This window comes from Ochotona curzoniae, unplaced genomic scaffold, assembly GCF_017591425.1.
Source record: "Ochotona curzoniae isolate NIBS_2020 unplaced genomic scaffold, NIBS_Ocur_1.0 contig_1014, whole genome shotgun sequence".
Lineage (NCBI taxonomy): Eukaryota > Metazoa > Chordata > Mammalia > Lagomorpha > Ochotonidae > Ochotona > Ochotona curzoniae.
Window position 1 is genome coordinate 51,476,862 of NW_024464920.1, and position 21,917 is coordinate 51,498,778.

The 21,917-nt window shown below is 63.5% G+C and overlaps 1 protein-coding gene across 1 annotated transcript in view; it reads left to right on the forward strand.

The window, feature by feature from the left end:
• The window catches only part of GRAMD4 (GRAM domain containing 4), a 54,197-nt gene that overhangs the window by 23,765 nt on the left and 8,515 nt on the right, over nt 1–21,917 (forward strand). The window contains exons 2-7 of the mRNA XM_040987482.1: nt 1,487–1,697; nt 5,202–5,322; nt 17,828–17,948; nt 20,819–20,886; nt 21,465–21,597; nt 21,779–21,804. Of these exons, the coding sequence (XP_040843416.1) occupies nt 1,487–1,697; nt 5,202–5,322; nt 17,828–17,948; nt 20,819–20,886; nt 21,465–21,597; nt 21,779–21,804 (680 nt within the window). The remainder of the gene's footprint in view (nt 1–1,486; nt 1,698–5,201; nt 5,323–17,827; nt 17,949–20,818; nt 20,887–21,464; nt 21,598–21,778; nt 21,805–21,917) is intronic.

Genomic DNA, 21,917 nt, shown 5'->3' on the forward strand with positions numbered 1-21,917 from the left:
GTGGGAGTCTCCAGAAGGTTCCTGACTTCAGACTGGCTCAGCTGCAGCCATTGCAAACCAGTGGATGGACGATCCTTCTCTCTGTAAATCTGCCTTTCCACTAAATATATACGTCATGTATATATAAATCTTAAAGTTACACCTATAGACAGGAAGAGAACTGCTGTCCGTTGGTCCACTCCCCAGTGGTCCCAAAGCCTGGACTAGCCCAGGCCGAATCCGGGAAGCGGGCGCTCCTTCGGTCGCACGGACAGGGGCAGGGCCCCAAGCACTTGGGCCATCCTCAGCTGGATCAGAAGTGGAGCAGCTGAGACGTGAACCGACACCCACATGGGGTGCTGGTACCCCAGGGAGTGGCTGCACCCGTTACCCCACGTGCTGCTGCCCCCACTTTTCTTCTGTGTTGTAAAGTCCACCCCACGGGTCTGCAGTTGCTAGGGTGACGTGTTTCCCACGTGGCCGTCGTGTGTCCCTGGTCTCATGAGCCGTGGACCTGCCCTCCTCCAGCTGCTCGCCCCTGGGCGTTGGAGGGGAGGCAGGTTCCCAGCACGTCTGGGCGGGCGGGTCCCCGTGAGACAGCCTTTGTAAGGCTGCGTCAGGAGGCGAGCTCCGGGGAACCAGCCGCCCAGGTACTGAGTGACGCGGAATAACCTGTGTCGGGTAGCGGGGCAGGAAAGGTGAGGGCGGGGCCGGTGCCCAGCCCGGGAGGCTGGCATACCGACACCTGTGCTGTCAGGGCACGGTTCCCGGCTGGGCTCAGAGGAACACTGGGTCTCCCCCAAGCTTGGGGACAGAGCTTGGGGACAGCCGTCTCCCCTCCCTCAGGGGTCTCCTCACACCCTCCACCGCAGGTCCCCCCTGCCGCGTGGATGCCCAGCTGCGACACGGGGTGGCGAGGGTGGCAGTAGGCTGTAGTGCTAGCGTTTGTCCCTGGCCCGCCGGAGTGCACACACACCATCCCAGCTCAGGAGGGTGTGGGCGGCTGGATGGGCTGGGGCGGGGTCCCCAGGGGCCGCCCCGCCCTGGGTGCCCTGGTGTGCATGTGGAGTCAGGATCCTGTGTGTCATCCTGACACTCACACTCAGGGTGAACCCGTGCCAGGCTGCTGCCAGGCTCCCGAGCCAGCCTGTCCTGGGTGAGGCCTGAGCCAGCAGCTGTGGTGTGAGGTCGGGCCAGGTGCAGTGAGGCCGGGGTCTGTGGGGCAGCCTTGGAGCGGACGCCCGGTGGGTTCCAGGCCTCAGCCCCTTCCCAGGCAGCGCTGGCCACCAAGCCTTGGCTTTGTTCTTTGCAGGAGAGGCAGGGTCTCCCCTCTCGCTGCAACCTGCAGGAGTGCCCCTGTAGGACGTGGGTTCCCTGCTGGGCAGCAGGTGGCTGGGCAGGCCAGGCTGGGCCTGGTGGGGTCTACGGGCTCCAGGGTCTCCAGCTGCCTGTCCTGTCCTGGCCCCTGGGCAGCGCGTGTGTGACCAAGTCCTGCCTCCTCCTCCAGGGAGCCCGCCCGTCATGTTAAGGGAAAGCAGCGCGGCTCGGTGCTGAACATGCTCAGACGACTGGACAAGATCCGGTTCAGAGGTCACAAAAGAGAGGACTTCCTCGATCTCGCCGAGTCCCCCAACGCCTCGGACACCGAATGCGGAGACGAGATCCCCGTGAGGATCCCGCGGACCTCAACCCGCGACAGCGAGGAGCTCCGGGACCCCGTGAGTGCCCCCCCAGCCGAGCGGGCCTGGGCGCTGCCCGCCTCATCCTGCCTCACACCTCCCTGCCTGGCCGGGCCTGCGTGCCCAGAGCGTGTCCTGCAGCTGCATTTTGCCAGCTCCGTTAGTCTGTTTTGTTTTATTTTTGTGTCTGGCAAACTGTTGACGCGGAAGTGACCCCTGGGAGTCTCGGCCCAGGGATGGGCATGGGCAGGGAGCTTCTGTGCCCATATGTGCGTCCCTAACCCCTGATGGCTGACCACGCTCTCCTGTCATGCTGTGACAGCAAATGCAGCGAAGCCCTTGCAGCCAAAGCATAGGCCCCGCCTTCCAGAAGGTTGTAACGCAATCAGGCACCAAGTGGCTCTCCAGGGCTCCTGCCTAGCCAGGTGGGACCTCTGGGCTTGCTGCTGTGGGCACACCTGCTCAAGGCTTCTCCGCTGCCATCCCTAAGCCATCCTGTGCCAGGTGTGGGTGACCCACCCTGCCACTTCCTGTGCCGGCCCTGGAGCCGGTGTGGACAGCCCAGGTGGGCAGTGAGCCCCACCCTGCCACTTCCTGTGCCAGCTCTGGAGCTGGTGTGGGCAACCCAGGTGGGCGGTGAGCCCCGACTCTGCCACTTCCTGTGGCGGCTGTGGAACCGGTGTGGGCAGCACAGGTGGGTGGTGAGCACCCACCCTCCTGGCTGCTGGTGTCAATTGGTTGTGTGTCTGCTCCAGCAGGAATGAATAATTTACTGCCTGGCCTCCGGGGAGCCTGGCTGCTGCACACGTGGGTGGATGCCTGCTTCCTGCAGAGAGCAGTGGGTGCCCTTCAGATGCCCGTCTCTGGCCTCAGGGTGCCCGGACTGCCTTGGCAATCCCCTGTCCCCTACACGTGTGCCCAGCCCTTCAGCCAGGGAGCTTGAGCTGGGCTGCCCTGCCTCCTGCTCTGCTGCTCTGTCACTGTTAGCAGGGTGGAGGTGTGGCTGGGCCTGGAGCTGGCCCTCCCTCTGCGTGTGCTGTGTCTAAGAGGTCGGGCTGCCTCCCGGGCCCCGGCGCCTGCCCCACGCCCACGCCACAGGGCCGTCCCCTGCCTCCCTGTGCATCTGACCAGCTCACCTGCCTGCCCTCACATACAGCTGCTGGCCTAGCAGGGACTGAATAGTTTTTAATTTAACTCAATTTTATTTTATGTTTAATATTGCTTACATAGTTCAGAAGGATACGTGTCCATGTCGGTCTCTGATCAAAGTGGAGTATGGAGGAAGGGGCGTAGGACAGATATTTTAATTTTTTTTTTTAAATCTGCAGTGGGGAACACGAGGGGGCTACTTTTTGCCATCCTGTTCTGCCCTTTTGATGAGGCACTTGATGTGTGGGGGTGGAGGACTGCTGGGCCGGGGGGAGAGGTGTGGGCAGAAGTGGGCAGTGGAGTCCGTATCTAAGTGACCGCCACCACGAGAAGTGGAGGGGTAAGAAATGGGACAGGGTCCCCAAGGGTGCTGCGAGCCCCAGAGGACCGGGCTCCGGCTTGCTTCTGATGGGGAGGGGGCTGGGCCACCCTGCAGGCCTCAGTGTGCGTGGACGGAGCCCCCCCGCGCCCCGCCCCAGTTCCCCGAGCAGCCTTGGGATGGCTCCCGAGCAGGGGTCCCTTACCCAGGGAACTGCTGTCTGTCTGCCTGTCCGACTGCCTCTTCCACCAAGGGACCCTGTGGATGCCTGCGGGGTGCACAGCCTGGGGACTGCTTTAGGATTGCACCCCCCCCCCCCACATTGGACAAATAAGGAGGCTAAAGTCGTGGTAGCTTAAGTCACACCGTGAGGTGGTGGCGGGCCCAGACCACATCTGGGCTGGGGCCCCCAGCCTCCGCCAAGCCTGCAGCCTCCTTGCTTGCTTGCTCCTGCCTGCGTTACAGGTGGCTTGCTAGGACTTGGTGTTTCCTGCGGGCACAGAGCACTCTCTGAGGAGGGTCCCTTCTGACCACCCGTCCTCCGGCTGGCCGTGTGGGGGTAGGGCGAGGGCTGCTGGCTTGCCCCCCGCCTTTTCACGTGGTGGCACTGCGGCTCTGACCTGTTCACGTCTCTCCTGGTGGGCGGTGCTGGCTGCCTGCTTCCTCGTGGCCTGGGGCACGTGGCTGGTCTGACGCCCACGCAAGGGTGTGCAGACAGGGATGAGTCTGGGCCTCGAACCAGCCCAGGTAGGAAGCAGAAAGCAGGGAATGGGTGTGCCACCCTGCAGAGCAGGTCAGGTGAGGACAAGGAGGGTTCAGACAGGAGCCAAGTGCCAGCCAGTGTCATTGCCCAGTGGCTAGAGCTGCCCAATGTGGTGAGTGGGTGAGGGTGAACTGGTACTGAGTAGCTGGAAATTGTGAAAATCTGTGCAAGAAAAGCGAGCTGAACATTCTGCTCAGGCGAACAGGGCAGTCCTCTCGTGACCCCTTCAAAATGCACCACCGTCACCTCCTCCAGGTGGGCCCCCCAGCTTCCTCCCCCAACCCCCACTGGAGGATCTGAGCAACTTTGGCCATCCCGTGTGAGAGGCAAGGGCCGGGCAGAGCCTGGCTCGGGGCTGGTGACGCTTGGCACAGAGGGTGTGTGGGCAGTGGGGCTGCACCGTGTGCGAGCCGCCCTCATGGGGCCTCTGGGGAGTTCTGCCTGGCTTAACGCCTTCCTGGGGCTTGAGGCTGATGTGCTTTGAGGCAAGACACCTGATCAGCTCCTTGGGGACCACTTTTTTCCCGAATGGCTGCTGGGGACTCCTCTGGGGCAGGTCTGTGTGTCGGATGTCCACTTGCCGTGGGGACCAAGCAGATGCACTGACGCTGGCCGTGGCCCACCGTCGGGGCAGTGTCTGTCCTGCTGGCTCACTGCTGGTCCCTGTCCCCTGGGAGCCTGAGCAGTTGCATGAGCCTTGGAAGGCCAGCTCCGGGTCAGGACAGGCCTGTGGTCGGCTCAGCAGGCTCTGGCTGCCCTGCCAGCTGCTCCTTCCTGGCTGTGCCCTCAGAGCAGGTGACAAGTGTGTGTGTGTGAGAGAGCGCCTGGCCCCACCCAAGCCAGGAGCGCCTTAGCTGACCCTGCAGGAAGGTGAGGAGGTGAGAACGCGGTGGCTGGCAAGCCCCTCTTGCTCTCCTGGACAGATGGCAGCGGGATGCGGCCTGACTATGCGGGCCGGGACCCCTCTCTTTCCCTCCTGTCAGCAGGCTACGTGGCGGCTGCCTGTGCCCAGCCCCCAGGGGCACAGAGGGCCAGCGCTGCTTGTAACTGGAGCCTGCCCTTGGCTCGTGGGTACGGGGCTGTGGCTTAGGGCTTAGTCAGCCCTCATGGAACTCCACTTGGAGTTTGTAGGAAGTCCGTGTCACCTGGGACCCCTGGGTGGCCTGACACGACTTACGTGGGCCCAGCTCCCTCCTCATCCGGCCGGGGCCCAGCTGCGCATTGTGTCCTGGCGGCCAGTGCTGGCGATGCCCTCCATGGGTGGAGCGGGGTGCCCCGGCCACTTCCGCTGAGTCTGCCATTTCCCTTCCAGGCTGGTCCAGGGACCCTCATCATGGCTACAGGCATCCAGGACTTCAGCCGGACAGAGTATGATCGGCTTAACGAGATCAAAGGTCACCTAGAAATCGCCCTGCTGGAGAAACACTTCCTGAGTGAGTGCCTGGGGCTGTGGCATGGGCGAGGCGGGGTGGGGCCTAACGGCGGGGAGCCGGGCTGACCAAGAGCTGTGATGCACCGTCCCTTGACGCCCGGGGAGGGACAGGTGTGGCCTGCCCATGTGGCCCGAGTCCCTGCCTTCCTCCTGCTGTGGTCCCTAGCCCGTCTTTGAGAGCTGAAGGCTCCATGGCAGTTGTGATGGGCCGACTCAGGCCTTGTCAGCAGCTCTCGAGGAGTTGGACGCTTTGTCTTTGCTCTGTGGCTCGGGGAGCAGCGGGACGTGTCGTCCGTCTGCCCTCTGCGCGTGCGCCTCTCTTGTTGGGAGCCGTGGGGATGGTGGCGGTGCTATCCTCTCTTCTCCCTTTTGGCCTGCAAGCTCTGTGGGAAAATACACCTGGAGCATTTGCTCTAGTGCCCCCCAGCCCAGGGGTCACCTGGTTGTGCCAGGCAGACCTCACCCACAGGGTGCGTGGCACTTTCACTGCTCATGCTTGGGGGAGGGGGTGGCTTTCTGCAGGCATCAGTCCCTCTGGTCTGCGAGGAGCAGCGCCCCGGCCTGGAGGAAGGGCCTACCTGTACGGAGCAGCCCCCGGCCTGGGCAGGGCCGAAGGCACCTGGGACAGGCGGCCTCTCTGGGCATCCCACCCAGCTGGGCTCTGTCTGCATCCAACAGCTTCTTGGCCTCAGGGGGTTGCAGTCTGTGGGCACCCATGCCTTTGCCGGGTGCACCTTGTTGACTGGTCTGGGGTCTGCCTGGCCTAGGGCCTGCTTGGGCAGCCCTGAGTGGACGGGAGGGTGGGTGCAAGTTTCCCGTGCCAAGTGCCACCCCAGCGGGAAGAGGCCTTGCCTTTCCTGACGGGAGCCTGGGCCAGACATTGGGCCTCGCCTTGGCCTTCCTGCTGAGAGGTGGGGAGGGGTCAGCCAGGGCGCCTGCCTGGGCTTCCACCTGCTGTGCCTGTGGGGCTGGGAGCTGGCTGCCCGTTTCCATGCCCACCTGATGCCCAGGAGTGGCCCACAGGGCACTGGCTGGTGACACCTGCATGCATGCACATTGAATGTGTGTACGTGCAGCAAAACTTCAGTTTCATGTGTGTGTCCCAAATGCATGTGTGCACGAGTGTGGGCCTGTGTGCACAAGGGAGTGTGCACATACGTGTGTGAACCTGTGTGTGCGTGTGTGGGCCTGTATGTGCACGAGTGTGTGCACATACGTGTGTGGGCCTGGCGTGCAGAGCTTGAACTCTGAGGACGACAGTGCAGGGGCAGAAAGAGCAGCTGTAAGCAGGATGCTTCACATTACTGCTTGGCAGCTCACAGGGTGCAGGTGTAGAATCTGTGGGGAGGTAAGTGTGTGCACAGTGGCAGAGGTGAGCGTGTGCATGGAGGTGGGGGAGGTGAGCGTGTGCACAGTGGGGGAGGTGAGCGTGTGCACTGGGGAGTGGTGTGCAGGAGGTGGGGAGGTGAGCGTGTGCACAGTGGGGGAGGTGAGTGTGTGCACAGTGGCAGAGGTGAGCGTGTGCATGGAGGTGGGGGAGGTGAGCATGTGCACAGTGGGGGAGGTGAGCGTGTGCACTCTGGGGGAGGTGAGTGTGTGCATGGAGGTGGGGGAGGTGAGTGTGTGCACGGTGGGGGAGGTGAGTGTGTGTACAGTGGGGGAGGTAAGTGTGTGCACAGTGGCAGAGGTGAGCGTGTGCAGGAGTGGGGGAGGTGAGCTGTGCACAGTGGGGGAGGTGAGCGTGTGCACAGTGGGGGAGGTGAGCGTGTGCACTCTGGGGAGGTGAGTGTGTGCATGGAGGTGGGGGAGGTGAGTGTGTGCATGGAGGTGGGGGAGGTGAACGTGTGCACAGTGGGGGAGGTGAGCGTGTGCACGGTGGGGGAGGTGAGCGTGTGCACAGTGGGGGAGGTGAGCGTGTGCACGGTGGGGGAGGTGAGTGTGTGCACAGTGGGGGAGGTGAGCGTGTGCACGGTGGGGGAGGTGTGACGGGTGAGCGTGTGCACAGTGGGGAGGTGAGCGTGTGCACGGTGGGGAGGTGTGTGCACAGTGGGGGAGGTGAGCGTGTGCACAGTGGGGGAGGTGAGCGTGTGCACAGTGGGGGAGGTGAGTGTGTGCACAGTGGGGGAGGTGAGTGTGTGCACGGAGGTGGGGGAGGTGAGCGTGTGCACAGTGGGGGAGGTGAGCGTGTGCACAGTGGGGGAGGTGAGGGTGGAGGGCGTGTGTGCACGTGGGGAGGTGACGTGTGACGAGGTGGGGAGGTGAGCGTGTGCAGAGTGGGGGAGGTGAGTGTGTGCATGAGTGGGGGAGGTGAGCGTGTGCACAGTGGGGAGGTGAGTGTGCACAGTGGCAGGTGAGCGTGTGCACAGTGGGGAGGTGAGTGTGCACAGTGGGGGAGGTGAGCGTGTGCACAGTGGGGGAGGTGAGCGTGTGCACGGAGGTGGGGGAGGTGAGCGTGTGCACAGTGGGGGAGGTGAGCGTGTGCACAGTGGGGGAGGTGAGCGTGTGCACAGTGGGGGAGGTGAGTGTGTGCACAGTGGGGGAGGTGAGTGTGTGCATGGAGGTGGGGGAGGTGAACGTGTGCACAGTGGGGGAGGTGAGTGTGTGCACGGAGGTGGGGGGGTGAGCGTGTGCACAGTGGGGAGGTGAGCGTGTGCACAGTGGGGAGGTGAGCGTGTGCACAGTGGGGAGGTGAGCGTGTGCACAGTGGGGGAGGTGAGTGTGTGCACAGTGGGGGAGGTGAGTGTGTGCACAGTGGGGGAGGTGAGCGTGTGCACAGTGGGGGAGGTGAGCGTGTGCACAGTGGGGGAGGTGAGCGTGTGCACAGTGGGGGAGGTGAGCGTGTGCACGGAGTTGGGGGAGGTGAGCGTGTGCACAGTGGGGAGGTGAGGTGTGCACAGTGGGGAGGTGAGCGTGTGCACAGTGGGGGAGGTGAGCGTGTGCACGGTGGGGGAGGTGAGCGTGTGCACGGTGGGGGAGGTGAGCGTGTGCACGGTGGGGGAGGTGAGCGTGTGCACGGTGGGGGAGGTGAGTGTGTGCACAGTGGGGGAGGTGAGCGTGTGCACAGGCAGTGCGATCCCCACCCTGGCACCTCTTCCCTATGACGTCTTAGGGTGCGTCCACACCTGCATCCGAGTTTTCCATCTGCAATAACCCGGTGGGCGGCTCTGGCTTCCCACGGCCAAGCCGTGTGTCCAGTGTCAGCTCTGGTGCACCTGCGCGCTCCCCTGTCGCCTGACTTGGTCGTGCCCTGCCCTGCTAGCTCCTGCCCTCTCTCCCTGGATCGGCACCCATAGGAGGCAGGCCACCTGCTTCATGTCCAGTGCCTTTTTGCCGTTGGTGGCTGGGTCATCTGCTGGCTGCCATGTGGTGTGGACCCCGCTGAAGGCACCTGCTGGCCCTGTTTCTCACCGGTGATGATGGCGGATGTCTTTGGATTGTTCTCCCCAGGCAGGCCGTCCAGTGCTGCGCCCTGCTTGCTGTTGCAGCCGCCTTTCTCCAGAGCTGTTGCTGACTTGGATTTTCGGGCTCTGGTGTCTTGCTGTAGTGGGGCTGAAGGTCCTGGGCTCCTGTCGGGCAGAGACACTGTTGCTGTGTGTGAGTCTCATGCTATGGGGCCTGCATGGTTCTGCTGCTGAGCCTGTCCCCCCGCCCCTCACCATGATGGCCTCCAGGTCCTTTAGCCGCACACATCCTGCCCCAGAACTGGCATTGGCATTCCCAGAAAAGTTGGCTTTCATGCTGAAGAGCAGAGCTTGGTGGCTGAATGAGCAGCCTGGGTCATGTACGGTTGCCACTTGGCTCCTGTGCAAGGACCCCTAGAGTTCAGAGGGCAGCCACGTCCGGGAGTCCCTGGAGTTTAGAGGGCAGCCACGTCCGGGCGTCCCTGGAGTTCAGAGGGCAGCCACGTCCGGGAGTCCCTGGAGTTCAGAGGGCAGCCATGTCCGGGAGTCCCTGGAGTTCACAGGGCAGCCACGTCCGGGAGTCCCCGAAGCCCCTCGGTCTCCGCTCAAGCTCCCCCAGCACTGCCCCATGTGTCTGTGTGTAGGGTCTGGATTCTTCGCTGTGGCGTTGGCATCATCTGCTTGCTGTGTCCTTCGGCAGTGTCACACCTCCTGGGTACAGTTCCAGCTAGACAGCCAGACCCCGCTGGTGTTTCTGCTCTTGCCTGGAGGGGTCCCCCTGGAGAGGCACTGCCGCGGGGTCCCCCTGGAGAGGCGCTGGCCTGGAGGGGGTCCCCCTGGAGAGGTGCTGGCCATGGGGTCCCCCTGGAGAGGCACTGGCTTAGAGGGGTCCCCCTGGAGAGGTGCTGGCCTGGAGGGGTCCCCCTGGAGAGGTGCTGGCCATGGGGTCCCCCTGGAGAGGTGCTGGCCATGGGGTCCCCCTGGAGAGGCGCTGGCCTGGAGGGGTCCCCCTGGAGAGGCGCTGCCGCGGGGTTCCCTGGCTGCCCTGCAGGGGCCTTTCCCACTCTCTGTCAATGTGATGTCAGAGCCGTTACTTCTCACATTCAGTTTTTAGAGATGGCTTTTTTCCCCCTTTTGAAAATTTTGACATAATTTCAGACTTACAGGAAGGCTACAAAAATAGTACAAAGAATGCCTTTATTTTTTTCATCCAAGTATTCCTCGAAAGTCATGCATTTATGTATAACTTTCACATTTAGGGCTGCCTCTGTGCTCCATCTGTTATTCCACGTATCCGTCCGTCACCGTCCACGCAGCCGTCATCCTCCCGCCCACTGTTATTCCACGTATTCCCCCACACATCCATTCACTCCACTGTCTTTCCGACCTCCTTTTCATGTGTCCATCTTGGTGCCTGTCCGCCCTTCCTTTTTTTTTAAAGATTGATTTTTATTGCAAAGTCAGATATACAGAGAGGAAGATCCTTTGTGTATTGATTCACTCCCCAACAATGGCTGGAGCTGAGCTGATCTGAAGCCAGAAGCCCAGAGCCTCTTCCGGGTCTCCCACATGAGTGCAGGTCCCAAGGCTTTGGACTGTCCTTGACTGTTTTCCCAGGCCACAGGCAGGGAGTTAGATGGGAAGCGGGGCTGTCGGGATTAGAACCGGCGCCCATGTGGGATCCCGGCAAGGTGAGGACTTGAGCTGCTAGGCTCTCTCACCAGGCCCCTTGCATTCCTTTCCTTGGAGTTGCCTGATGTTCAGCTACAGCTGAGGCCGACATGGGGTCACTGGCTGGAGACTCATTGCAGCCCCGCCACTGTGGGAGGTGCAGGGTTAGGAACCGCAGGCTTGCGTTGGTCTCCCGCCTGCTCGGGGCTCCTGTGGGTCTCTGAGTGCAGGTGGTTGGTTGGCTCTGGTCTGTCCTTACTTTGTATCGCACCTGGGGGTGTCCAGGAGTCTCCTATCGGGAAGTACCCGTGGTGTTTTGCCCCGTTGCTAACCCACGTATAAGGCTATTTTTCAAAGTGATTCCGTTTCTTCTCGCTGGCACTGTTCACCTGTCCTCGGGTCAAGGTCACTCCCCAGCCCCGCCCCGCTCTCCTTGCTCCAGGCGAGCAGGGGCGGCACTCGCGCCTCAGCCTGTGTACACACTCGCCTGGCTTGAGGGAAATGCATGGACCTGCACAGCCCAGCTCAGCAGCTGGTGCCATGCACTGCCCTCCTGGTCACTACCCAGCGTCCCCCGAGCGGACCTGGGGCACCTGTTCAAGCTCTCAAGTTTGATGATTGGGCTTTGCTTGCTGTCACCAGCAGAGGCGCCACCAAGCGCCACACAGCTGCCCTGGAGCTCCTCACACAGGGGAGCTCGGACACGGCCCTGCCTGGTTGGCACCTGCGTCCCCAGGCGGTGTGGCCGCAGGCTGCTGCACTTGTGGCCCCTGACAATGGACAGCTTCCTCACCACCAGCCTTTGCCATTGGAGGGTGCCACAGGCGGTTCTTTTGGAAGAGTTATGTGGTTGTTGGGCAGGCTGAGTTGCCCAGAGAGAGGAGGACCGAGAGACCTCTTAGTCACTGGTCAGGGGCCTCATCCGGGTGTCCCCCATGGTGGCAGGGCCCAAGCACTCGGGCCATCTTCCGCTGCTTTCCTTGGCAAAATCAGTGGGGAGCTGGATGGGAAGTGGAGCAGCCAGGACTCACACCGGCACTCAGATTGGAAATGCTGCCAGCCTGCTGTGTGGCTGGCAGTACTTGCTGACGTGTCTGAGTCTCAAGGGTGTGGTCAGAACCCGTGTGATACCCCACACATGCCATCTTGGATGCCGTGAGAGCCCGTGAGAGGATGTGCTCGCTGCAGGAAGGCCTGGGCCCAGCTGGAATCATGTTGGGGAAGCCCTGCCTGCCAGCCAGCGGGCTTGGTGCCATGTGCATGTGAGCACGGATGTTCTCTGATGCTGGGAACCCACAGATGTGTGCAGCTGTCACTGCGTGTGGGGTGGGAGCATGGGGCAGGGAGCCAGGCGTCCCATCCACAGGCTGCGTCAGCTCTCCTTGGTTGTGGGCGTACAGTGGCTCGCCCACCCATAAAGTGCCTGAATGGTTCGGGCTAAAGGCCGCTGCATCCGTGCAGCGATTGCCTGGAGAAGGCAGGCTGGAGGCGGAAATGGCCTTCACTCATTAAACATTGACGAGAGCAGGTGTTCCTGGGAGAGTGGCACTGCCAGGAAGGTCCGTCACAGGCCGTGTGGCTGCAGGCAGGAGGCACAGCGGTCCCCTAGCAGCCTCAGGTTCTCACAGTGCCCGGGTGGTCAGTGCGCTGTGTCCGTGCCCCCTGCTGGCCAGGGACCCTGTGCTGGGCTCCTGCTGGGCGTGCACTGCAGGGTAACATCTCCCGTGCCAGGGGTGCACTGCTGCTGAGGCTGGGTCGCACTGGGCCCCTCCAGTCACCTGTCCTGGGACGACAGGATGTACCCCCGACACCCCAGTGCAGACTGGGTGGGTTCCTGGGATGTGTGGCCACTGGGCAGCGTGGAGTGGGGGTGCAGCGCCCGAGCCCCGCCGTGCTCCCGGAAACTGTGCTGACGCACTAGCGGTCAGAGGCCGCTCCGGGAGACAATGGGCAGGCAGCGGGCCGGCTGCGTCCTGTGCGTGTGGAGGGGTCTTCCTGTGCATGCAAGCCTGCGGCGAGGCCCGCCCTGGGGATCGGGGTGAGAGGACCTTCCTCGTCCTCCTTGCCCCCCACATCTCGTGCCCATGCAAGGGGCTTTGAGAGCCGCTGGCTGCCTGCTCCTGGAGGTGTCCTATGTCTGCGGCCTGCAGAGCCAGGGCCGGCCGTGGGGGTTCTCCAGGGACATCTTAGGTGCCCACCCAGCTGCACCCCTGGCCTGCCGCATCCCTGTCCCCTCAGCGGTGCCGTGGCTGGTGTGGGGCCCCTGCCGTTCCCCGCGCTGCGTGCACCCTGCCGTGAGGCCCGACGGTGGACAGGGCAGCTTGCTGTCCTGTGTTCGGTGTTCCCTGGCAGGTACTTCTAGGTGGAGATGGAGCCACGTTCCTGGGGAGTGTCCATCAAGCCAACTGCCCGTTTCCGGGCCCCACTGACCCCCTTTGTGGGCTGAGAGTGGAGTGTGCTCCCTGCTTTGAGAGGCACAGCGAGATCTTGTTCTCTGCCACTTTCCCCATGGTCCCACCTACAGAGGCCAGGCTGCCCAGTGGGACATGGGCAGTGCTGGGCACCGTGTCCTTGCAGGTCGGAGCCCTTGCTTGTTCACCCCAAGCTCTTCTGCTGAGCGGCTGGTCTGAGAGGGGACAGGTGGCACCACAGCCTGTGGTCTGTGAGCGAACGACGGATCAGGCCGAGGTCAGTGGACGATGCCCTGTGTCCCAGTGGGCGTGTCCTGCTGCAGGTCCTCCTGGCTCCCTGAGCCCAGCCTCCCTGGGTGCCCTCCTCTGGCAGGGGCTGTTTCTGCACTCAAGGCCTTGGGATCCGGCCCCTTTGGCCAGGGAGGGAGTTAAGGCAGGTGCTCATCAGAGAGCCGGCTGCTCCGGGTCAGGAGGGGCCGGCTGCCGGCTACAGGGTGGGACAGTGTGAGTCCCCGCTTGGTGCTGGGCCCCGGGGTCCAGCCGGCGGGCAGGCAGTGTGGAGTGCGCATGCTGCAGCTCAAAGCCGTCCTTGAATGGCATGAAGGGGGAGCCGCACCAGAACGCCACTGTGGGTACAGACACCTTGCGTCTCCAGCATCTGCAGCATCGGCATGGGTTCCTGAGAGTCGGCCCTGCTAGGTGGGGACTGGCTGGATGGTTCGACCTTTTTATATTTTTAATGCATGGGAACAGTTTGAATGTGTCACATGTCCACTCTGCCTCTGTAATCCTTTGCCAGAGCCCACCGAGGGACGTGGCCGGCCACAGCCGCCGGCACCCAGTGCTCCAGGCCTCGTTGCCCCCTGCTTGCCGCGCGGTCCCATGGCTGTTGGCAGCCTGCTGCTCCTCCATAAACATTGCCTGTGTGTAACAGTAAACACGCTGCAGGGAGTCAGTCCAGGCGAAAATGCAGGCACTTCCTGTCCTGTCCGGCTTTCCCAAGCAGAAGGGGTCACGGCCCCTGCCTCCCTTGGTCCCTGACCATGATGGCATGGGCCTAGCAGGACAACTTGTGGCTCATCAGTGAGCTTCTGGAAGGATCCTCAGAGGGTGGTGGGCGGGGCCTGGGAAGGGGCGGGCGTGAGGCAGCCGCCGGCCAGGTGGGCAGGTCTTTTTTTTTTAAAGATTTAGTTTTTATTGGAAAGGCGGATATACAGAGAGGAGAGACAGAGAGGAAGATCTTCCGTCCGATGATTCACTGCCCAAGTGAGCGCAATGGCCGATGCTATGCCGATCTGAAGCCAGGAGCCTCTTCCGGGTCTCCCATGTGGGTACAGGGTCCCAAAGCTTTGGGCCGTCCTCGACTGCTTTCCCAGGCCACAGGCAGGGAGCTGGAAGGGAAGTGGAGCTGCCGGGATAGAACCAGTGCCCATATGGGATCCCGGGCGTGCAAGGCGAGGACCTTAACCACTGCGCCACCGCGCCGGGCCTGGGTGGGCAGATCTTTAAAGGAGTATCATCTGATTCTTATTTTTGGCCAAGGCTGGGTCTGTGGAGCTGTGTGCCAAGAGGAGTCCTGCCTGCGAGCGCCACTTCGGCACGTTTAAAAATAGCCACAGAGCTGGAGCTGCTTTCCTTCCCTGTGACTTCCCCGTGGGCTGCGGGCAGCAGGTGGCCAGGGTGCTAGACCCAGGGGCACGGCCGAGGGTCTGCTCTGCCCACCCGCTGTGAGCAGCTGCGGGCTGAGGTCCAGCACCCCGGAGAAGGCCAACCATGCTGTGTGCTGGGCCCTGGGGGAGCCCCCGATGGCAGCTGGGCTCTATGAGGAAGCCCCCGCTGGCAGCTGGGCTCTGGGGGAGCCCCCGATGGCAGCTGGGCTCTCTGAGGGAGCCCCCGATGGCAGCTGGGCTCTGGGGGAGCCCCTGATGGCAGCTGGGCTCTCTGAGGGAGCCCCTTCGTGAGCCCCTCACAGCGTGTTGGGCCCTGGGGGAGCCACTGAAGGACCGGACTGCCCACAGGGCTCTGGTCTCCTGTCATAGCTGGACGTCAGCCCTGTGTGTGGCATGGCCCTTGGGTGCTGTGGGTGATATCAGGGGCCAGAGGTGGTGAGGCCACATTCCTGCCAGGGAGGGACAGGGCAGAAGTGTGGGCAGCTTGGGCTGTGGGTGTGCCTAGCTCCCTGCAGGGCTGAGCTGGCATATGCCAGGGAGACCCAGGTTCTTGTCCCTGCACCCCAAGGCCCACAGCAGCAGATGGGCACAGTGTGTCCTGCGGGTCTCAGGAAGGGGTTTGTGTGTCCCTGGGGTTGCCAGCAGCCACCAGGATCCTGTGTGATGAGCTGGGCGGGAGCTGAGCCTCAGGGTTGCAGGACACCCGGAAGTGGCGTGTAGGGTGGCTCTGAGGGAGGCAAGCGTGGTTCCCTGTGTGACAAACAGGGCTGCCCTGCAGGTGGGGCTGGGGCTGCAGCCGTGGGATGGGGTATGGAGCACTGGTTGTGTCGGAGCCTCGGGCTGGCTTGGCCTGCCCCGGCCCAGGCCAGCGGTTTTCAGGCTTTGGGGAGGTGTCCTGGAGGGGACAGGAGAGCTGTCCCCGGTGAGCTAAGAATGGGCACGACTTGGGGAGGCCCAGACTGCTGCTGGTGCTGTGAGGCCCTGTAGAGGGGCCGGGGCCCCTTCTGTGTTGGCCAGGCCAGGCGCAGTCTGGGCTCTTCCTGGGCGAAGCGTGTTTGCTCGATTCCGCCCTTGGAGAAACCCAGTCATCGCCTGTAGGCAGGGTGCTGTCCCCAGCACATGGCTGGGGCCAGTGCGTGACACTCGGGCCCTGGTGCAGGGCCAGCAGGAGGCCTCACAGGACCCTGTGGGCGTAGGCTGCTGTGTCAGGCTGTGCGCCCTGCAGCGTGCAGGACTCCACCTGCCTGGAGTGCTCGGGATTGGGGTCCCTGGTATGAGGCTGGGGCAGACAACCTTCAGATGGCCAGGGTGCCAGAGGCCCGTGCGAACCCTCCCCTGCCCAGTGCCCCGTCTCCTGCAAGGTGTGGCTTGCTGAGTCGGCCCCCGGCACTGTGTGTGCTATCCCCCATCCCACTGTCTGCTCTCCGTGTCCTGTGGCTTCTCTCTGGGCCAGGAGCAGACAGCTGGTGGCACAGGGTGTCTCTCCTGCACCTGCTGGCAGGTGGGGGCTCAAGTCAGAGAAGCTTTCAGGTAACGGGGACCTGGCATTGTGCTGGGTCCCGCGGGCGCACCCTGCTGAGCCCCGAGCACCTGCAGCATCCTGAGGACCACGGGTGTCTGTTCCCCTAACCCTTGAACCTGCCTGGTCAGGTACGCCCTGGGAGAAGCGTATTGAACAGCCACTCCTGGCTGCCTGTAAGCTCTGGGTGAGCGTGCGCCAGCCTGGCTTTCTGCAGATGTCCTTGGCCTCAGCTCACTGCCCCGTGGCCAGGGGAGCCAAGTGGGCTCCACACTCCAGGGGTTGGGAGGACCCAGGAGCAGACAGGGAGCCTGCACTGAGCACCGTGGCTGTCCTTGTAGGCTTGCCAGCCCCGGTCCCTCTGAGCTGGCCCCGCTTAAGAGACAGGGAGGGCTCTAGGCACTCTAAATATTTACTCAGCAGAGGGGCCCGGCACTCAGCGCGTCTAAATATTTTCAGAAGCGCTTCCTGACCTCCGGCCTCTCCCGGCGTGCACGCTGGCCGCGCTCTGCCCAGACGGGGTCCCTGAGTCTTGTGGGAGATCCTCCTAGGTGTCTGCCGGCCTGGGGTCATTGTGCTGACCTTGACCTGCACTTCAGGGTCTCCAGCTCGGCGTCACATCCTCAGGTCTGGTGAGGGGGACCAGGACCGGAGGGGAAGCTGCTCCTGACACCCTGAATGCCCCCTTCTGGCCCCGGCTAAAGAGGGTCTCACCTGGCCGACTCTTCCCACAGAGGGAGGTGGGCCGATAGGACCTGGCAAGTGTGACTGTTGCTTCCGGGTTCCGGTTTGTAACGACGTGGCTGTCCACCCCATGATGGGTCAGGTGGCCTGCGTAGCTGGGACGGGTGCTGAGCTGTCACGTGGAACCAGGGCCAGCTCGGATCCCAGCCAGGGCTCCTCTGCGTGGAGGCAGGACTCAGGTGACTTACACGGGCACTGGCGGGCACTGCTGGCCAGCGAGCTGCCCTCTGCACTTTCCTGACCTCATCCCTGGGCTGTGCTCCGTGTTTGCTCAGCTGCCCCAGTGGCGGGGAGCAGGGGGTGGCCCCCAGTGTCGCTGGAGAAGGGTCCTTGGAGCCCGGTTCCGCCTGGACGCGGCTGCCACAGGAACACTCTGGCCGTGCCCCTTGGTGAGCAGGGGGCAGCTGCTCCTCCCTCCTCCCCTGGTGTTTCCTGGGGCAGCTGAGGGATGCTGCGAGTGGGGGGGCGGCAGTCAGCAGGCTCCCGTTGGAGTGCAGAGCCCCGCCCACAGTGTCCTCGTGACTTCTAAGACACATCCATGTCGGGGTCACTGTGGGCACCCCTCTGGCCTGGACCCTCCTCCCTGGCGTCTGTCCTGGGCTGCCTCCTGTGAGGGCTGCAGCGTGGAGAGACCCCTGACCCACCCCTCTGTGTGCTGGCTCTGGTGGGTGCCTTGCCCTGGCTGCCCTGAGCTGCCCACCCAGCAGCTACTATGTGTGGGAGCAGCTGGGAGGCCGTGTCGGGAGGCAGGGGCCACTGCGCAGGCCTTGCAGAAAGCCAGACTCAAGGCAGAAGGGCAGCGGGCTGGTGACCCAGCACATGGACGGGCTGGGAAGGCACCTGGGGCCTCACTGGGCTGTGGCCCCACTATGTCCTCCCGGCCACCCTCTGCCCTGGACCCTCAGGTGGCTCGGACAGCCGGCCCCAGCCCACCCTCTGCCCACCCCTTCCCTAAGGATGCCACCTGCTACCCTGGCCTCTGCTGCCCCCGAACCCTGTGTCCTCCTGTTTGCTCTCTGCTGTGGTTCGGGGGTGCGAGGGCAGAGTGGGTGTGCACAGGGGTCACCTGGCCACTCTGCCCTCCCCACAGAGGAGGAGCTCCGGAAACTGCGAGAAGAGACCAACTCCGAGACGCTGCGGCAGGAGCTGGAGCGGGAGCGACAGCGGCGGGTGGAGCTGGAGCAGAAGGTGCAGGAGGTGCTGCGGGCCAGGTGAGGGGAACCCACGGGCTGGGGGGAGCGCCTGGGAGCCCCGGATCTGCCCCAGCTTCTGCTGCACGCATTGCATCTCAGGAGCGTTCACCTTGGCCTCAGAGGGGCCCGAGGAGAGCCCTGCTGCGGGGGAGTGGCCGCCTGCCCGGGCTCCTGTGGCCTGCCTGGGCCCAGCCCTGAGCGCCCACACACACCTGCCTCGTCCACTCTGCCGGCTTGGTCACTCTCACCCTTGCAGAACCCCCTCCATGGGCCCTGGTCCCTCTGCATGGCATGTGGCGGCCGTGCCTTGGGAGGAAGGCCCCAAGTCATCTCCATGTCCCCCGTGTCCCCCATGTCCCTGGCCATACTGCCCTGTTTGGGCCCCACCCATCTGGAGAGGCAGTAGCCACGCTCTGCTGCCCTCTGCTGGCTGGAGGCTGGGCGCATGCCTGAGCCTGGGGGCACAGAACCGCAGGGTGGGCCTTTGCGAGCCTCCCTGGGAGCCAGGCCTGGGCAGCTGCTTTGCCTGGGGCAGAGCTCCCCCTGGCGACACTGGGCAGCGTGCACAGCCTGAGGCCAGCCTTGTCACCAGCATTGCCCACAGCTGCCTGCCCCCTGGCCCCTGCATCCTGCCCCCCTGCCCTACCGCGTGGCCGTCTTTCGCAGTGCCCCTTAGTGGGTGCTGTGCCTGACCCCGGGTCAGTTTTGAGGATGCAGAGACACCTGCATGGGCTCTCCCTGGGGACCGGCTCAGGCTGACAGCAAAGAATGCTCAGGCTGCAGCCCAGGAAGAAGTGGCCCCGGGGCCAGATGGCTGCTTCATGGGGGGAGGGCCTTGGAATCTTCTGGAAGCCTTGCACATGGGCATGTACCACATTACACTTCAGAATTGACACGCACACGCACCAGGGCTAACAGGCACAGACATGACACCGTGCTCACATGTGCACACACATGCACATACGTGCACACACAGTGGACTTTGAATTAAGAAAATGCCTGGAACATCTCCCCGTTGTCAGCGTGCTGTGTCCATGGGTGCACGCCCTCCCCACTTGCAGGACTGGAGCTGCATGAAAGCTGCCTGGGTTTCCCACAAGTCTGTGAGCTGGCTGCACCCACTGGGGTGCACCCCACCCCAACGTTGGCTCCTGGCAGCCCCAGGGTTAGGAAGATTGGAGGAGAGTGCAGGGCACCCAGCCAGCTCTGTGCTGCGTCAGGTGTCCGGGCTAGGGCCTCTGCAGGGTCTAGGAGGGGCTGTAAATGGGGACCAACGGTGGCCTGTTGGCCGTTGGTGCCCAGATGGGAGCCAGGGCCCTGTTGGCTGTTGGTGCCAGGATAGAAGCCAGGGGGCTTGTCTGGCATCGGTGCCCAGATGGGAGCGAGGGTCCTGTTGGCCGTTGGTGCCTAGGTGAGAGCCAGGGGAGCCTGTCAGGTGTCGGTGTCTGCCCCCCAGCTCTGCGCTGGGTGCTCCAGTGCTCCAGGCCTGAGCCAGCTGCAGTCCATCCTGTGCAGGCGGTATCAGACACCCTAAGGCGGCACAGGCACTTCACCCAGTGAGTGTGTGTGGTTAATCATTGAGCATCAGCAGTCATCTGAACCACTCAGAAAACCTGAGGGTCTTCCCTGGATGAGGGCAGATGGTATACAGCTGACCCCAAGGGTGTCTGGGCCTGTGGGAGCCTACTCCGGAGCCCACCGCCCTGCTGGGGCCTGCAGGAGCCTGCTCCGGAGCCCATTGCCCTGCTGGAGCCCACCACCCTGTCCCTGATCAGTACTCAGGAAGCGTGTTGCTCACCCCAACCTGGAGCACCTGCTCCCACGTGCGGCCCCTCCCCTGAGGTCACTTGCACAGCCCAGTGGAGGCTTCTGATAGGTTCGAATCCCAGAGCCAGGGACCAAATGACAAGTTATGTGTGCACGCTCGCCAGGCATGCCTGGGCTCGGGTGTTGGCAGGAGCTGGCATCCAGGGCCTCCTGGTTGAGGTGCTTGTCCCAGAAGTGCTGGCCAGTCCAGGGACATCCTGTTCTGCCTGCCACGGAGGCCCCCTCTTTGCTCTGAGGTTCCTGCATGCCCTGGCTGTGTTCATGGTCACAGGAGCAGCTTCCTGTGGGTGTGTGGAGGCCCAGCCCCTTCTCCATGATGTGTCCCCCACTCCTGGGAACCTCCTCCTAGGAGTCCCCCCATCTGCCAGTCAGTGAGGCTGCCACTCTGGCCAGGTGCCAGTTCTGCACCCCACGCTCTGTGCCCCCACACAGCATGGCACTGACAGATGACAGTGGCAGGCGCGAGCCCAGCTGGCTCATGGGGCTGTGGGTGTGAGCTCCCAGGATGCAAATATAATGGGAGCCACACTTCCTGCCCCTCCCCCTCCCCCTTCTGAAGACTGCAGGTCCCTCTGGGCCCCTTCTGGCTCCACCCCAGTCTCCAGGGCTCCTGTGGGCAAGGAGCAGCCGTGTCTCATCTGTCCAGTGTGGAGAGGTGATGACTGTGCATCCCAAGGGACCCCCCCCAAGGGACCTGCCGGGCTAGAGCTCGCTCAGGGCATGCAGCCAGAGAGGCCTGGTGCCCACGACAGTGAAGGCGCAGCTGGCGGGGAACCAGGACCCAACCTGGGGCCTTGGTGTGGCACGCACTGTGTGTCACGGTGATGGATGTAGTCGGGCACCTGTGGCTACGTGTGCACTCATTTATTAAAACACAAAGTATGTGCCAACAGGGTTGTGCTGGCCCTACCCCTGCCAGTAAGGACACAGGTGGTGGGGGTCCCAGGGAACCAGCAGGCACCAGCAGCCTTACGGTGCAGCCCCCACGGGTGTCACTGCTTGCCTAGCTCGGCCCATGCCATCGTTGGAACTAACAGCCTCTCCCCTTTCCGTTCTCTAAGAACCGAGGAGCAGGCGGCCCAGGCCCAGCTGGCAGCAAGAGGACAGACCCCTGTCAGCAATGGCACAGGTAGGCCCGGCACATGGGCAGGAGAGCGGGCAGCGGGCGGTTCGGATCCCAGAATGCTGTGCACACCCCAGAGGCTCAGAGCTGTGCCAGTGCCTGTCCATGGCTGCCAAGTCCTCAGAGCAAGTGACAGCCCTTGGACACCCAGCAAGGGGACTGAGCGGGCAGTGGGAAGCCAGGGGGGATAGGGCTCTGTCCCCAACCAGGAGACCCCGAGGCTCTGTGCCAGCCGAGGTCCGGGAAGTGGGGGCAGGGTTCCCCTGACCTCCTCTGGGTAGGGGGCCCATATGCTCACACGGCACACACGCCCATGTGTCCCACACACGTGCCTGTGTGTACACACCCTTACGCACTCACACTGGCACAGGTTCACACTCACACACACACACACACGCCCTTCCGTCTCACTGGTCCTCCTGAGTGTCTATAGGGCCCAGGGGCCTGAGAAGTGACCAGCCCAGCCGACCACCACGCACAGTGTTCCCAGGCCGTGTCAGAGAGCCGGGTCCGCTCTGCTTCCGGGCACAGCTCCTTCCCCCTGGATGCTGTGCTCCTGATGGGCCCCCACCCTGTTCCTGCAGACCGCTGGGGCCAGGGCGTGTCCTCGCGCGTGCAGAAGTGGTTCTACGAGAAGTTTGGGGAGTACGTAGAGGACTTCCGCTTCCAGCCAGAGGAGAGCACCGTGGAGACAGAGGAACCCCTGAGCGCTCGCAGGTGTCCGGGGACACGGAGGAAGGGCCCCTGGCCCGGGGCTGCCCTGCACCTGCCCTGAGCTTTCCCACGGCTTAAGGGGCAGGGTCCTGGGGCTCCAGGAGGTCAGACACCGCCCCCTTGGCCAGACAGGACAGAGCCGGCCAGCACGTTGACCGGGTCCTGTCTTTCTCCACTCTTGCAGGTTAACAGAAAACATGAGACGACTGAGTGAGTGAGGCCGAGGTGCCCACCGGGGGTGGGGGCACGAGCTGCTGGGGGCCCCACGGAGGCACATTTATGAGGGGACGTCCCCCCCGCTCCCCCCAGAAGGGCGGTGCCTA